The 16784-nt window shown below is 29.1% G+C and overlaps 3 protein-coding genes across 7 annotated transcripts; 1 reads left to right on the top strand and 2 right to left on the bottom strand.

Annotated features, from left to right (window-relative positions):
- Positions 1 to 232: 232 nt before the first annotated feature.
- Positions 233 to 7134, bottom strand: Fl(2)d (Pre-mRNA-splicing regulator female-lethal(2)D). 2 transcript variants are annotated; one of them, XM_076778596.1, is made up of 6 exons: positions 6743 to 7134; positions 5424 to 5770; positions 2826 to 2950; positions 2556 to 2734; positions 2313 to 2467; positions 233 to 2217 (listed from the first exon to the last, which is right to left on the bottom strand). In XM_076778596.1, the coding sequence occupies exons 2-6, from the start codon at positions 5653 to 5655 to the stop codon at positions 1499 to 1501; spliced, it is 1410 nt and encodes a 469-aa protein (XP_076634711.1). In that variant the 5' UTR covers positions 5656 to 5770; positions 6743 to 7134; the 3' UTR covers positions 233 to 1498. The 2 variants fall into 2 exon arrangements, with proteins under 2 accessions (XP_076634711.1, XP_076634712.1); XM_076778597.1 differs by lacking the exon at positions 6743 to 7134 and having other exon boundaries at positions 4043 to 5561.
- Positions 7135 to 7392: 258 nt separating this feature from the next.
- LOC143348419 (transmembrane protein 177) lies at positions 7393 to 9483 on the top strand. Of its 3 annotated transcripts, none has more exons than XM_076778600.1 (3): positions 7393 to 7823; positions 8406 to 8536; positions 8610 to 9483. In XM_076778600.1, the coding sequence occupies exons 2-3, from the start codon at positions 8424 to 8426 to the stop codon at positions 9394 to 9396; spliced, it is 900 nt and encodes a 299-aa protein (XP_076634715.1). In that variant the 5' UTR covers positions 7393 to 7823; positions 8406 to 8423; the 3' UTR covers positions 9397 to 9483. The 3 variants fall into 3 exon arrangements, with proteins under 3 accessions (XP_076634715.1, XP_076634716.1, XP_076634713.1); XM_076778601.1 differs by having other exon boundaries at positions 7393 to 7916; XM_076778598.1 differs by having other exon boundaries at positions 7393 to 7953.
- Positions 9484 to 9662: 179 nt separating this feature from the next.
- Positions 9663 to 16760, bottom strand: LOC143348415 (uncharacterized). 2 transcript variants are annotated; one of them, XM_076778591.1, is made up of 9 exons: positions 16218 to 16758; positions 15839 to 15926; positions 15440 to 15609; positions 15021 to 15362; positions 11135 to 14966; positions 10730 to 11046; positions 10548 to 10577; positions 10083 to 10385; positions 9663 to 10016 (listed from the first exon to the last, which is right to left on the bottom strand). In XM_076778591.1, exons 1-9 carry the CDS (start codon positions 16302 to 16304, stop codon positions 9993 to 9995), a joined length of 5193 nt encoding a protein of 1730 aa, XP_076634706.1. In that variant the 5' UTR covers positions 16305 to 16758; the 3' UTR covers positions 9663 to 9992. The 2 variants fall into 2 exon arrangements, with proteins under 2 accessions (XP_076634706.1, XP_076634707.1); XM_076778592.1 differs by lacking the exon at positions 10548 to 10577 and having other exon boundaries at positions 16218 to 16760.
- Positions 16761 to 16784: the final 24 nt, after the last annotated feature.

The raw sequence follows: 16784 nt of genomic DNA, 5'->3' as shown, positions 1-16784 counted from the left end.
CCTGTTAACTCTAACTCATTTTATACACTATGGTTTTTTAACATAAATTAATTTTTATGACAAAATTTTTTACTTTACGTATTTATTAAATTTACTTGAAAAATTATGCATAACAGAAATTTTCAACTAAAACATCTCAAAATAGAAAAACGATTGATTTTTGCATAACAATTTCTGATTTATTTTAGCGAATAAAATGCCCCGAATAAATTACTAACGAAAACAAATTTTTTGACTAATATTTCAATTGCTACAAATTCATTATTACTTATAACATGTTATTTTAATTCTTGTTAATATACAAATCCCATGCCTACAATATCAATTAAAATAAATAAAGAAACGGGACTTTATTCGGTGCTCTATGATTATTTTAAATAATCAAATTTGGATTCCATAACGAGATTTTTAATGAGTCACACTGTACAACAGTAGCAATCAGTTTATATGAAAGATATATTTGAATTGAATTATATACTACTTATGTTTTAATTGTTAATTATATTAAAAAAAAATGATATTCTCAATACGAAATATATTTACATACATACTATTATATGCCAAAATTATAAAACGAACAGAAATTAACTTTTATAAGAGAAATGATATGAAAATACGTGTTTTATATAAGGATAATACAAAATAGTAATGTAAATATTTTGTACACTTGTCCTTAAAAAGAAGTTAAAGATACAAATATGATGTTTTGTCATGTATGAGGTCAGTCGCATATTTTACTGACATTAATGCTGTCTTGTATTTTGCATAATTTACAGGTATTTAATAAATCTAACAAATAGACCTCAATTTTATTATACACAATTAAAAGCACATTTTATGCACGAGTAACGCATGACTACACACGTTTCTCACAATGGAAAAACAATACATACATACAAATTATTGCGCACAAATCGTGTATAAATCTACGTATGTGCGTCGTCGTATATCCGATATTATTAACATTCGTGTATTTACATAATGGAAGGCATAGCCTTAATTATTGTTTTTATTGTTAATCATGTCTTTGTGATTCTTTCAAAAAATCTAACAAGAATTGTTATCAATGTTGCAACAAATTTACAATGAGCCGTTTAAAAACATTAATGCATTTGTTTACACAATAACGCATGCTTATTAGAAATTTCAATGCGATTCATTTGCAAAAAAAAAAAAAAAAGAATAGTTTCAACTATCTATCCCTTTATTCAAACGCCGCATTATTTTGTGTACATATTATTATATGTAATCATGTTTAGTTCTTTTGGCATTAACGTGACTTATAAATACTCGAATTAGAAACATATTTACAGATACATATTGTGAAAAATAATACAAAATTGTTGAAAATAAGTTTCATTTTTGTATATCCATATTGTAATTTTTAAATAATCAAAGAAATACAGAACATTAGACTTAGCTTGTACTGTATACCAAGTCACGTCAAGCCTTATTCGTATGTAACAAATGTGAGTATAAAATCATTCTAGAAAATTGTTCATTCTGGATCGCTTTGAAGCGTCTCGCCATTAGTGAGAACTAATGCATCATCATCAGCTTCGTTATAATCAAGAGAAAGGATGCTCTCTCTTCTCTTTTTCTTGTGTGTCCTTTCATCATCACTACCTGGAGCACTTTTGTCCCTTTTGGTCCTATCCCTACCCCTCGTTGTTCTAGATAGCACCTCCTCCCCATTAGTTTTACTGTTATTTCTATTATGACTTTTGCTCCTTAATATCCTCTTATTATTTCGACTTTCTTCATGTTCTTCTTCCCTATCACTCAATTCCTCATTCTCAACTTTGATAATCAAAGCAGCTGAATCACTAGAGCTTTCATCATTATGGTCCGCTTGATTAGGTTTTCGTTCTACACGTTCTGTTCTTTCGGTACTTGAGAACTCACACTGAGGCGACCGTCCCGATGATAACGGTGGAGTCCTAGCACCTTTGCACATATCACTATCCTCCGTCGACTTCGAAGTCTTTGTTTCCGAAACTGAGTTTTCATCCAGTTCCTCTTTCTTAATTGGTGGCGTATGCGGAGACAAACCATTTGTTAAGTTATTTTCACTGGAATTCGCCTTCAGTGCTGCATTTTCTTGCTGTAATAACGTTACTGACTCGCGAGCTTTACGCAACTCTTGTTGCAAGAAATAAATTGTACTCTGCATCCCTTCCACATCTTCGTCCAAATCTTGTAAAAATTCATCCAATTCTATAAAAAAGTATTAAAAAAAAAAGATTGTAATCAATTTATTTTGTAACACATTTAATATTGATTAATTAAAGAAAAGTACAAAGGAATAATACCTGACTGCGATTTCTTCATTTCCTCACTGAAACTTCTCTGAAGTGCAAGATCACCTTCCAATTTGGCAATTCGACCACTGGCAATCATACGACCTAATTCTTCATTTTCTTGATATAATAATCTGCATTTTGCCATTAACCTTTTTCCCGTATTACTAGAAATAATAATAATACGTGAAGTTACTTACAGGCTAAAATGTATAATTTACTTGTTTCTAATTAAATATAAGGAGTATTATCTACCTGTCTGGTGTAAATTTCCACGCACTAAGTTCGTTTTGGGTGTCTTCTAATTTAGCTTTAGTCGTGACAAGTTCTTGTCGCAATTTCTGGATTAAAATATTGACAGCTGGATCTAACAAAGCGGATCTTAATGCGGCAGCGGACGGAGCATGAGCAGCTTTCATTTCAGCAATTTGATTCTAAAACAGATACGAATTAAAACTTACACTTACATTAAAAATTTTTGACAAATTTTAATTTTCTTTATTACAGAATAAAATATCTACATACAATATATTCCTGTAGTTCCTGTTCTTTAGAGGCAAGTCTCCTGACTAAAATTTTCTCTCTATGAGATGCTTCTGCATGTTGCTGCCTGTATTTGTTTTCTGATTCTCTCAATGAAGTTAGTTCACCTACAAAAGGAACATTATGTCATTTTTTCTTTTAATTAAAACTTAACTGTTTAAAGCTGTCTATGTGCTTCATCAATTTGTTACATACTTATTACAATCAATTAGATACAAATGTATGAAACACAAGTTTCCAAACTTGTAAAAGAATATTATAGATATAATACTATCTCATAGAATTTAATACATTAATGTTGAAGACTTTGATATAAATATTTTCCAATTTACTATAACAATTACATTAAAAAAAATATTCCCTGCTTATACACAAATAACATATAAAGTGACAGTGTAACCAATAATTAATCATGTATGTCAATAAAATATAAACGAAAATGATATTATAATAAATGCACATATTTTCAGATAAAACCGATTTAATATTTTAGAAATGTATATTGTACCTTTATAATAAAAGTAGCTGTTTTAAATACTTAAATGTAATTAATTCAAGATGTTAAATACAATATTATGTAAAAGAAAATGATAACATATTAACTAGAGTTACTAACTTAATATATCAATAATAATATTTAATAAATTAATACATCAACTTATTAAATTTATCAAGTAATGTATTAGGATATAAAAATGCTATAATTCCATCTATATTGTATAGCTATATAGAATTATAGATTTTCATCAAATCATTCATGTATTAAAATTAAACTACATGTTTAGAATAGGATTTAAGATTTAACATTTATATAATTATTGCAGTTATTTCTTTCATTCTGTACAATGCCAGTCCTCCATATTTATGAAACTCACATTTTTTTGCAGATTAAACAATTTATGTGAAACAAAATGAATGTTCATTTGAATGATAAATTTGTCAAGATAGTTCAAAAACTACTATACAAATGTATGAGACACACAGAGAGCTTGAAACCTTATAGTATATGTACATATATAATATAATGGCACAGAATACTCTGCACATTTTTTTAATACTTCATATTTTTATGTTTTTGGTGAAATAAAGCATAGTGGTGAAAATCTACTACATACTCTTTTGCCCTAAGTGCGCATAAACAAAATATGTTTTTATAGGTATGTGACATTGACTGCCTGACATTTTTAATTAGCGCATACTTTGAGTTTGGAGTCGTTGCATCGTGCCATTTGTGAGATTCTCTGTGCTTCCACCGAGACCAAGAGTGGATGTTAATTTTCTTCCACAAGAATAGACAGACTACTTGTTGCAGACACAGATGCTGTCACAAGATGACTCCCGGCCTTATTCAATCAGGTTCGTATTTTTCAGATTGGTATTTGGACATCAGGACATTATGGTGCAGGTACAAATGCATGCATGAATTGCGTTCATAAGGGGAATAGACAGGAATGGATGTCTAGGAACATAAGTAAAGTTGTTCAGTTTCATCAGACATATCTAAATATAAGATAATATTAAAGATATATAGATTGGGATAAGAATTGTTAGGATTGGAGAAAGCAGCTGGAATTTCAGATGGTAACTGCATCAATTAAAGGTTTCGTACTTCACCAAGACTTAGGTTCACGCACCCCTGGCACAGTGTTTTGTAGGCCAAAGGATGACATAGGGCCTCTGTTTTAACTCTCCTGAGCTGTATATTCAGAGCCAGCAAGGATGTTGCATTTCATTTAATCCTCGCAAAGCAGAAACTCGATATCCCATGTACACACATACACGCACGCACTGTCCTGCTTCTGGCAGTGTGGTTTGCTACACTGTAGAAAGATACGCGCACACTGCACAGTCACTTACGAGATCGTATTAAAAGTAAGCTGTGTGTGTTTATTGCGGCAAAAGGAATGATTCATAGTGAACACGTTCAAAGAAACTTTGTCGTCTCTTCTTGTCACACAACTTCACTTTTTTTTTCCAATATACACTTTGCTTTTAGTATTAAGTAATTTTTAATATCAGTGGTAGCGCAACTCAACACCAGGCGATAGAATTTTGCATTATTTGCGTAATAATGTATTAGACTCTCTCATATATGCGGTATACGTAACCGTCACACCACTTCTGCTCACCGATAAAATTTCAAACACTGTACATATTGGCGTTAATTTAATTACCCGCACTACACATCACAAATGTAGTTTTGGAAATTAATACAATATTAGTATATCACTAACCTGCATCTAAAAAGTATATTACCAAATTGCTCTATCCAATACTTATATGGATACATAAATTTTTCTACAATTGACGTTCGCTTATCAATGTCATAAGAAATGTTCTTAAGAATGTCACCTATATTATTACGCTATTTACTTACTCAAGATTATTTCAATCTCAAGGCATATAAGAAACTTAGTGTCATTATTATCCTAAACACTGTACAAATAAAACGCTTGGTCCCTATTCTTAGCGTCCCTATAAGAGTCTTGTCTCTTATGAGAGACCGTTGTGTTCTGGCATTCGTAAATTCGCTTAAGAAATGTGGTGAGTGAGATGGTCTCACTCATGTGATCTCAGTACCTTCCTGGGCTGCCGCCTGGGCCTCTAGACACTCCACATACAAGTCCTGTTCAAGCCACTTGGCTGCTAGCTCGTCCTTTGTCATGCTGTCCAACTGTTGTTGCGATAGCTTCAAACGCCTTGGTTGTCTAGGGGACTGTGGACTGCTTGGTTTCCCCCCTGCACTGTTATTCTGTGGACTTCGTGGTGAAGACGGACCTGCCGACTTAACATCGTTGCACTCCTCTGCCATTTTATGTGAGATGACTAAATCTACACCCAGTAAATTTTGAGGGCTGCGTCTTCTCCTTCAGCAGTTTAACTGCGACGAATGTGTTGATATGTTGTCAGTGCTAGCGCACATTTGTCTGAAAGGATAATATATATCCCATTTAAATAATGTAATAAAACTATATAAAAAAGGACAGTTATAAAACATTCTTAAAAAGATTAAATTTGAAAATAAATGAATAAATAAAATAAGAGATGTATTTCTATATGTTAAAGATATATTAAAAATTAACAAATATTTATTTTACCAAATTTACTAACTATTCAAAATATTATTTATGAAAATTTGGTCATTTAACAATGTTTTGTATAATCCTACTGGTTCTTCTTTAAGCATGATATGCATATAATTCAAGGTTACAATTAGTTATAATATAATAATCCTAAAATAAAATTCAAGATGCAAACTTGTTACAAGTAGCAAATAACAATTCGTTTAGAAGTTAAATGCCTAAATTCTTCGAAATGCTATAGGAGTTTAAACCGAATTGATAGATTACGTTTGATGTTTCAACGCAGAAAATACAACTTTCACTTATGAAACATACAAAGCTACTATCATTAAAACTATTACTGTAACTGTATCATGGACAAATATAATGATTAGATATGTTATTTACAAGAATTATTTCACCGTCGTAGAATCGCTATATTTTATTTTAAATTGAAGAAAAAATTTTTGAGGGCACAGATTCAGACCCGGCATTTAGAACGTACCACGTGATTCAAGCAGGTCACGTGGCTCGCTTAATGTTTTATTGCGACATACAGGGAATGTAGGATCCAGTTATCTATAGTCGAAAGGAACATTGACGCCATTATGTCGACATGTCTGCCATGAAACAGAATTTCGCGGTATAACATTGAAATTTGTATCGTCTCCTGAACGTTATTCAAAACCACTTATGTGTATAGATTATTCATCAAATTTAGGAAATCTCTTTAGAAAATGTATCTATGTTTATACAACTATCCAGATGTTCGGTATTTTAGTGTAGAGTATAAGTAAAGTCTCAGTATATTTTGGTAATATAGTATTTCATTCGTACCTGATTTAGTGGCACACCTATCATTCCACTGAAGAATGTTTGTATCCAGTGTTGGATATACCGTGAACCAACGAAACGCGACACCATATATGTGTATATGTACATATAGATACACATATATACACAGCTATAATTTCGTAGCTCTTGTGAGCAAGTAAAAACCACGGTTAGCAAGTTTCTCGATCGATCAATCGGTGAAGCGAATAAACGTTACGTGCAGAGTCCGTCTGGATGTTCCACGCATTCCAAATACAATATTAATACACGCACTTGATAAATATATCGTATAATTCTAGAAAAATTATACCATTATAACTGAATACAGTAATGTAACTAATCACGAACAATGATTACCGCCGACCCCAAGAGTCAGAATGGCTAAAGAAACGAATATCAGCGCATGCTCCAATCACGGTTGTCCAACTACAGTGCTGACATAGAAATGACCGAATAGTATTGTGGATAAACACAACATAGAGAATGTCAAAAAAAAAGTAAAAAAGTAAAAACTAATGCTTTGAAAAGAAATTTACAAAATGAAAAAAATTATAATTTCTTTACACAAAAACCGCGTGACTAAATCTTAATTTTACACTTTAATAATCCACAGCCATCTTAAGTACGACACAAGAAGTATATATATGTATATATAAACACACACACACACATATATATACACGATTTGAACGCCGAATCACAGACTTCTGCACCGAGTAGATCGTTGTGAAGTTCTAAACTAATCTAAAACGTTTCAAGATGGCAAGGAAAGCCCGCCATTTTCAAATTATATTTAAATAATAGAATCCTTGTGCGTTTTGTTTATTACAAGATCACAGTATAAGTGAGATCACGGAAGATTCAATAAGTTGTCTTAAAAGATCGGGACCAAACTTCTGTTACAATAACTTGTATTCGAAAACGCTTTATTGAGAACCTCCGAAACTTTACGAGCTCACATATACGCGATCGGACATAGTGTGCAAAAAGAGTTTCCGCGTTCCCGGTGCCTCCAGTATCCGACGTGGTATAACACTGCTTAGTGTCTACCCTTTGGAACAAGTCTCGGGTCTCGGACAATTGTGTATGGATATACATCTCTGGATGCATGAGTAGAATCCCCAAAGAAATACATTAATTTCTTTGTGAATTAGAGAGTAGAAATAATAACACGGATGTAATATACATACTCTCTATATTTATTTTTGTTTGTGGTAATACTTCACAATGATGAAAAAATCTAAAAGAAAATTTGTTAGATTTGTTCCTTCAATAATATTATTTCTCAAAATATTAAAAACGTTTTCGATAATCATTATTATTGTAACACCTCTGAAAAACATTTGAATATTATCACTTCTTAGAATTTAATATTTGAAATACTGTATTTTTATATTAAATATCCAATTACATTGACAATATTATAATTATATTCTGCATATTATTATATAAACACCGATAATGTTTACTATTAAGCAATTATAGGTTATATTTGTAATCTTTACATAAAATTAGCCCATCCATTCTAGTAATTGGAATTTGTATTTAATAACCACAGATTATGAATAAATCTTTATATGTTGTTTGTTGCTGCAGTTATAATAATATCATTTTCATTGTTTGATGTCATTAATTATATCAAATTTTTCAATTTTATATTTTGTAGAAAAACAATTATTCAACAATGAATATAAAGCACATTGCAATACTTGGTACAAGTACCATTGTACTTGGTGCAACTACATTGCCACACTCTATTGGTCTAGAAACATATAGAAAATTTAAAGCTAAATATCGGTGAGTATTTGGAAACATTAAACATTTTTTAATGTTATATGATAATTGTCATTTGCTTGATTTTTTAAAATAGCATGAATCAAACGGAAGAACCAGTTAAGAAAAAATATAAAAAAATGTTTGAAGAAGTAATGGATGATTTAAAATTAGAAGAAGAGGAAAAAAAGAATCTAAAAATTTTCAACGTTTTTGGTTATAATATGTTTAATGCTGGATCAACATCATCAAAGTATGGTGGAGTGATTGGAATTCCAATGAATTTTGGATACACAGATGTAAACACTGTGGACAAAGACAACATATTTTTAATGGATAAACCTGTTAATTGGGAACAACAAGCTGCAACAGATTTCTTAAATTCATTAATACTTTCAGATAATGCTAAGAAATTTGCGTTAGCTCAAGAAATCTTAAAAGTAAAAGACAATAATTTGCTTTTACTTGCAACAGATACTTTAATGAATCTTGGAGCAATCATTATTACATATAACCTATTGCATAAACTATTCAAAATTTCTCAAAGAAAAAGATTGATACGTTATTCATTTCATTTTATTGCAACTATTGTAGGATCTCTTATATTTATTGGATGTACAGATATGCGTAATTATATGATTGAAATGAAAGTTGATGAAAAGTTGGCTCAAGTAAATCCTAAATATATTGAAGGTGGTAAGGAATTTTATAATAAGTTATTAAGTAGAAACATTGCTTTGAGAACGCTTTTAGGTGAATCTGGCCAAAAGTTATTTACAGTTGATGGTAATGAAAAGATTTTTCTCTGGCCAAAAAGAGTACCAATTTTTGATAAGAAATTTTTCTTTGAGTCAAAAATGGAAAATACTGAACAATTAGTGTAATATTGTTTCTGTATCTTAGTAATAATTCTGTGAATTAACATTTTTGTATAAATGCGATGAATAAAAATTATTAATGATATAATATTATACTAATTAGATTTTATTTATTAACGTATTAATTCCATAATTTATACACATGTTAAAAGTATTTTATTTGTAACGATGGTTATTTTAATTAAATAAAATTATACAAAATTTGGAACAGTAATACATTATAAAATATTTTTAATTTTAAAGGGAGCATGTGCATAAATTGCAGACAATAATTGTAACAGTAAATATTTATTCCATTAATAAATTTATAAGTGATTATAAGAGTCAATTACCATATTTATAAATAAACAGTTCATAGTTATCCTTATACGATGAGAGATATACTAAAACATGAAATTAATCATACCATATCATATATCTATCAGTAAACTGTGCAAAACTTTTTACATTACACATACGTATTTCCTACATATTATGTACTTATAATTTTTTAAACCATATTAAGTCTTTTAAACTATATACTTTATGAATAAATACAAGATACTTACAACCTAATATACAAAAGTACTTACACAGCGTTAAATTATATACACTACTTTGCACTATGTGAGACCCAGAGAACCAAGCTGAAAAATTAAGCAATCAGTTGAAAGATATTCTAAAATTAATATATTCTTGTTAAATTTCTTTACCAATGTCATCTTATCCTCTTCTTTTTTAAGTATTTTTGTTGTCTGTTCTTGATCAAATTTAACAACTGCAGCAATTACTCTTGCAAGCACCATTGTTTCTCTTCCCATCATATACTCAAATAAAATATTTCTAAGGTATTCGATTTCTGTTGAATCTTCTAATGTATCATTTCTTAATTTTACTAATTTTCTAAGTTCTGCTAATTCGCGCCTCTGAGCTGTTAGTGTTTGTTGAAGGGTATGAAAAGAACCAGTATTCGATTGCACTGCCGCCATTGCAACTCGCGAAGTACTTTCTAATTCCTAAGTAAAATTGTATCTCCGATTAATTCTAATTTCTTATTTACATACATTATCTTAATTTAATTACAAACATGTATTGTGCATGCAGTAACAAATAATATAGAAAAATATAACTAAAATAAGATTGGATTTAATGAAACATAATGAAGGGCAGTCTTTTACCTTGGTAATTAAATCAGTTTGTATATCAGGCTGAAAGAAAAATAAATGCAAATCAAATTAGAAAAGTAGCAAAAGAATGTAAAATATAAACATTACACAAATAAAAGGCATCGAAATAGTAGGAAAGATGATTTTAAATAAAATTAAAAAATTTAACACATCTTGAGTTTGTTTTAACTAACCCTCCTTTCGTTACGCCATTCTTTTGTTAATTCATTAATTTCTTCATCGTGTTTTGCTTCTAGATTGTCAGTTTTTTGTTGTATAATTGACTTCCATTTTTTTTCACTTTCTCTAAGTTCATCTGTATGTTCCTTTTTCATTAATGTAATTTTCTCCATTAATTGATTTATGTCCTTTGCTTTTTGGGTCATTAGATTCTTATTTTCTAAAATTAGATTTTCAATTTGTTCAGATTTTGCTGCTAATTCTATTTGCAAATCTTTTAATTGTTCTTTGTATTGTTGCATAAGATTTGATACATAATTTTGCTGATGGTCTAATTAAAAATATAATATTAGTTGTAGTATGTTATAATAAATAAACAAAATTGAAATAATTTAAATTTAAACTAAATTATGATTTACCAAACCGTTTTTCCAGTGCAGCATGTAATTCTTCTTCTTTATCATGTAACTGAGCCTGAAATTCTTTAACCAATTGTTTTAATCTCATACTTTGTTCTTCTTCATTTGTTTTTAATTCTTCTCGTAATTTATCTGTCTGATTTTTTAATTCATTATTGACAATTTGCATTTGTGATTCTTTTGCCTGGAATGTTAATAACGCTTCATCCAATTGTGTCTTCAATTTTGTATTTTCTTCTTGTAATCTATTACTTTCTTTACTAAGGGATTCATCTATATCTTTATTAGCATGAACATTTTGTATTTCTTTTTGTAATGCAGTATTTGATTCTTTAAGAATCTCTGCTTGTACTTCTAGCTTAGTAATATTTTCTTTTAAATATTCAATATTACTTTTTGATATTTCTACTTCTGTATCTTCTTCCATCATCGAAGATTTAAGCCTTTCAATTTCTCTTAACAATTCTGTATTTCTGGAATCCAATAATTTTAACTCTGCTACTTTTTCATCTACTGCAAATTTTAATTCATTTAATTCTGTTTCTAACTGTACTTTATCTACAGATATATTTTTTATTTGAGACAGTAAGTCTATGTTCGTTGCTTTCAATGTATCAAGTTCAGCTTTTAATTCAGACTCTATTTGCTGTAAACTAGAAATTTCAGATTTTAAGTTATTTACATGAGATTGAAGTTTTGCATTCACAGAATCCACATTTTCTAATTCTGCAATTTTATTCTTGAAAGAAAAATTTTCACTAACCAATTCACTATTTTGTAGATATAATTTTTCTGATTTAATTTTTTCTTCGTTTAAAATATTAAGTTCTAGTTTTAATTTATTATTTTCTTCTTCAAATAATTTTAGTGTTGTGAGTTTCTGTTCCAATAATCCTAAAGTTATTGAAAGTTCTGTATTTTTCTCTTCTATGTTTTTACTATTCTCCAAAGCTAATTTTAATTCAGATATTTCATTAAATAATTCTGTATTTTTTATTGTAAGATGTTCTTTAATTTCTTCTGCTTGCTTCTTGTATAAAGTTAGTTCTTGGGTTTCTAATGTTAGTTCTTCAGTTTTAGACTGCAACTCTGTATTTAATATCATTATTTGACTCTTCAAATTTTCTATATCTTGATTTTGTTCACTTGAACGATTTTTGTGCAATTCAATTTCCTTATTCAATTGTATACTGTCATTTAATAATTTCTGATTATGTTTCTCATAATTTGAAACTTCTTGTTTTAATGTTTCATTAGTCTCATACAACTTTTGATTATGTTTCAAAAACTCATTCTCTTTATCTTTTAAATTTTTATTTTCCAAGTTGATTTCACTTTGGATTAATTTTAATTGTTCTAACTCTGACGCTATAGTTGAATTATTATTTTTTAGAGTTATTATTTGGCAGTTTTCAGATTTCAATATACCTGCTTCTTTTTCCAATATTTTTAACTGTTCCAATAATTCAATATTTCTAGTCTTTATTTCATCAACTTCATCATTTAATTTCTGTATTGTTATATCTTGTTGGTCTTTAACAGTTTTTAACTTTTTCAATTGAGATAATTTTGTTTGTATTGTTTTTTGTAACGTTTTATTTGAGGTTATAAGTTCGGTAATTTGTATTTCATGTTCTTCAATTAACTTTATGTGATTTTTACTGTCAACTGTTAAGCTTTCTATACAATTTTCTTTAGTTTTCAATGCTTCGCTAAGAGTATTTATTTTCATTTCCTTTTCACAGATGTTTTCTTTTAGAGACTGTATTTCTGATTGTAAATAGTTTGTTTGTTCTTCCAACTTATTATAATTAGAGTTTTCAGATTGTAAAGATGCAATCGTTTCTGTAGTTTCCATATACTTTTGCTTAAATTCTTCTAGTTCTTTTGTACTTTTATTTGCAGTTTCAAGTTGTACTTTTAAATTGGATACTTCACTGGTAAGTGACTGATTCGTAGCATTAACGGTGCGGAGTTCTTCTTTTAAAGATTCAGATTCTGTTTGTAACGATTTTACTTTTACTGATAAGTTCCTTAAATCTTGTAATTTAAAATTAAGATTATCAATTTCAGCTATAAGTTTACAATTTTTTAAATTAAGTTCATTTTGTTGCTCAAGTTTTATCGACATCTCTATTAACTGTTCCTTATATGTTTCTAAATCTACTTCTAGGTTTGATTTAAGACATATAGCATCATCTAGTTCTGTTTTTAGTTCATTGTATTTCTGTTTAAATTCTTCCAAATCTTTTAATTTAGTTTGTAAATTTTGTACCTCATCATTTTGAATATTACCATTCTGTTCCAGACATGTAGTAAGTACATTCTTCAAAACAGAAATTTCAGTATTAAACTCTGTGAAGAGTTTCATTGTATTATTTTTAATATACATAGTATCATCTTTTAACCCTCGAACAGAATCTTTGTAACTTACAATATTTTTAATTAAAATACTTTTATCTTCTTGAAGTGAGTGATTATTAAAGCTATCTGTTTGAAGTTTGGTTCTAAGATCAGAGATACTACTTTTACAAGATTCAAGTTCACTGTATACTCCAAGTAATTCAGTGTTTTTATTTTCTAATTCGTCATTTAATTTCTTTATTTCTGTATTGTCTTGCATCTTTTCTTTAAGAGTTTTTATTTCTAAATCCTGCGTGTATAATTTCTCTTTAGCTTTTTCCAACATTGCTGCATATTCATGAATTTTAATGTTATAATTTTCACATACTTTATCTCTATCTATCAAAGCACCCCTCATATTTTCTAATTCCTTATCAAGACTTTGCACAGTAGCCTGCAGTTTCTCAATTGTTGTCTGTGCTTCTTTCTTTTTTTCTTCTAGAATAATTTTCTGTGCATCTTGTTCATTCTTTAATTCTGTACAGCTAAGTTTGCAGTTTGAAAGTTCTATAAATAATTTGCCCCTTTCATTTTGATACTCTTCAGTAAGTTTTTGTAATTCTTCTAACTTATGTTTCATTTCTTCTAATTCACTTTCCTTCCCATCTAATTTAGACTTCAAATCTTGAAATATTTCATCATTATCTACTTTTGAAGTTTTTTCTGGTACATTTTCTTTTTCAAATTTTTCCAATCGTTTTAGAAGTTCTTTATTACGATCAACCTCTTCATGATATTTTAATCCCATGTTCTCTTCCAAATTAATTAATTTCTGTTGCATTTCCTGCTGCATAAGTTTTAAAGCTTCTGACTTTCCCCGAGAGATATCTTGTATGACTTCTCGTTTCTCCGAATCTAAATTTTGAGTAGAATGTAGTAATTTCAGTTTTTCCACTTCAGTTTTATATTTATCAATAGTTTCACTTAAGTTGGCCTTACATTCTGACATGTGTTTTAAGTCTAATCGAAGTTGTTTGATTTGTTCTTCCTTGTCTTCCAATTCTCTGTGTATAGAAAGTTTGTTTTCAGCTAATGATATAGCAGATTCCTCTTCGCGTTGTTTTAAAATGTTCATTTGCTCTGTTATGTTTTTGATTTCTACAGATGCATTATTTAATTCTTTTTCCTTTTCTGTATAGGAATTTTGTAGTACTGCATAATTTGATTCTAATGTATTTTTTTCTGTTAGTACTTCGGTAAACTTTTCTTTATTTCGTTTTAAGGATTCCTTATATTTGAGAACAACATTTTCTAATTTCTTCAGTTTATCCTTCAATTGTGCATTTTCTGTTAACAATGCATTTTCATTAGAATTATTAGATGATTCAGCATTTAAGTCAATGAGATTATCTTTTAAATTTTCTTTATAATTATTTGCATCTGACGTTGCGTCATCTGAATTTGGTCCACTTGTTTGCAAAAGTTTTATCTGAAACAAAAGTAGCGTTAAAATCTATTATAAAATAATTCTTTTTAGCATTACCTTTGTATTTAATGTATTTATTATGTGACCTTTTTCTTCTATGTCATTTCTTAATGCCTCCTCTAAATGAGCTTTTGCCTGCTGTTCTAACTGGCATTGTTCTTTCAAATCTGTTATTCGTCTCAATGCTTTATCCTGACTTTCTACTAAAACTGATTTTAATTTGCTGTTTTCTCTCTCTAAATCTTGATAATGTGTTGCTAAATCAGTGTATCTTCCACGATATTTATGATATTTTGCTTGTATTTTTCGGTATGCAGAATATATATGGTCTTTTGAAACTTTATCTAATTGTGGATTTATATTTTCGTCTATTTCGCTAGCAGATTGATCCATATCAGACTACAAATAAAACAGAAATCTATGTTTAATTGTATTTGCAATAATTTTATATATTTAATAGTTTTCAAGTACCTCACCTGCAAATGATATAAATTAGCAGAACTCTCATAAATTGGAAAAAGCGATGAAGTGTCACTGGTAACACTGCTGATTGATGACCTCCTAGAAATACCTGTAGAATTTGGTGTAGGAGACATCAAATCCACATTTTGAAACCCATGTTTAGCAGGACTATTTTTTGGTGTTTCTGCAAGTAAAATTTTTAATACTTGATAATTCTAAATAACATTATATATTATAATTTATACTTTTATACAATTATAATTTTTAAAATATTAAAACAAGACTTTAATCCAATTGATTATTCTCTATAGGGCACAACTTTAATTATATGCGCATAACATAAACCAGTTGTAATTATTCTTATCTATAAGTATCCTTATCACAAGGAAACAGATGCAAGAGCAAAAACTTACCATCTCCTTCCTCTGTCAGACTAAAATTGTCATTGGATGTAGATAGTTCTTGTATCGAACTATTTGATAAAGCTGGAGATGCAACGGCCTAAATTAAATTATTATTCATTAATATACGTAGTATATGTAAATATCATTAATTATATCGATATAACGAAACAATATATACAATGATACATAATGTGTTCTATGTTTTATACTTTGAAAGGCTTTATGTTATTATAAATGATTGATAAAGATAAAATAAAGTGCATATACTAATCTGAAATTAGATAACGATTCTATGTATGTTGTTGAAATTAAAAATATGTATTGAACAAGTTTTTAATAGTATGTAATATGCGTAATTCATGTTTTAGTTTTAAGTGAAATGTCAAACCTGGGCCAATTGCTGCATGCTCGCCTGTAATCTGGCAGGCGATTGTTTCATTTCTTCCGCAAGCTTGTCTTTAAATTTTTTAAACATTTTTGCAAGATATTACGAACCCGTGTCGTTTCAATTAAACTTTATGAATTTCCATAAATGTGTTTATGTGAAATTAGGTTGGGATCGAAGTTAGCAAGAATCCAAGTTTAAACATAATCTGAAGGATTATTCTACAATGTACAAGAAAGCATTGTCAGAAATTATCGGCTATCATACCCATTACTTTAATTCTTCATGAAGAAGACGTTTATAGTGCAATATTAAAAATTTTGCGTGGAAATCATATACATATGTAGACACAATTATTGCCAGTTATTGCCATTGATGTCGATATCAGTAGATCGTTGTCACATATGATTTTATTGGAGTGTCAGAAATTTATACTTAAAATATATTGAATCCACTACTCGGTGTACATTTCATTTTTTATCACATACAATATTGTTGTTCATTCATTCATTTCACTTACACTTTAAACGGTGATTATGAACGGATTATAAATGCGAAGAAATTGAAAAC

The sequence above is a fragment of the Colletes latitarsis genome, chromosome 11 (assembly GCF_051014445.1).
Source record: "Colletes latitarsis isolate SP2378_abdomen chromosome 11, iyColLati1, whole genome shotgun sequence".
Lineage (NCBI taxonomy): Eukaryota > Metazoa > Arthropoda > Insecta > Hymenoptera > Colletidae > Colletes > Colletes latitarsis.
Note: the sequence above shows the minus strand (reverse complement) of the source record. Positions and strands in the feature narration are given on the sequence as shown.

What these genes read in the sequence shown, in the direction of transcription:
- LOC143348419 (XM_076778600.1), top strand. Translation starts at nt 8,424, where the DNA reads ATGAATATAAAGCACATTGCAATACTTGGTACAAGTACCATTGTACTT. An exon ending in AAATTTAAAGCTAAATATCG is followed by an intron (nt 8,537 to 8,609) that starts GTGAGTATTTGG and finishes TTTTTAAAATAG; the next exon opens with CATGAATCAAACGGAAGAAC.
- LOC143348415 (XM_076778591.1), bottom strand. Translation starts at nt 16,304, where the DNA reads ATGTTTAAAAAATTTAAAGACAAGCTTGCGGAAGAAATGAAACAATCG. An exon ending in TAAATACATTAAATACAAAG is followed by an intron (nt 14,967 to 15,020) that starts GTAATGCTAAAA and finishes CTTTTGTTTCAG; the next exon opens with ATAAAACTTTTGCAAACAAG. An exon ending in AAACTGATTTAATTACCAAG is followed by an intron (nt 10,386 to 10,547) that starts GTAAAAGACTGC and finishes AATTTTACTTAG; the next exon opens with GAATTAGAAAGTACTTCGCG.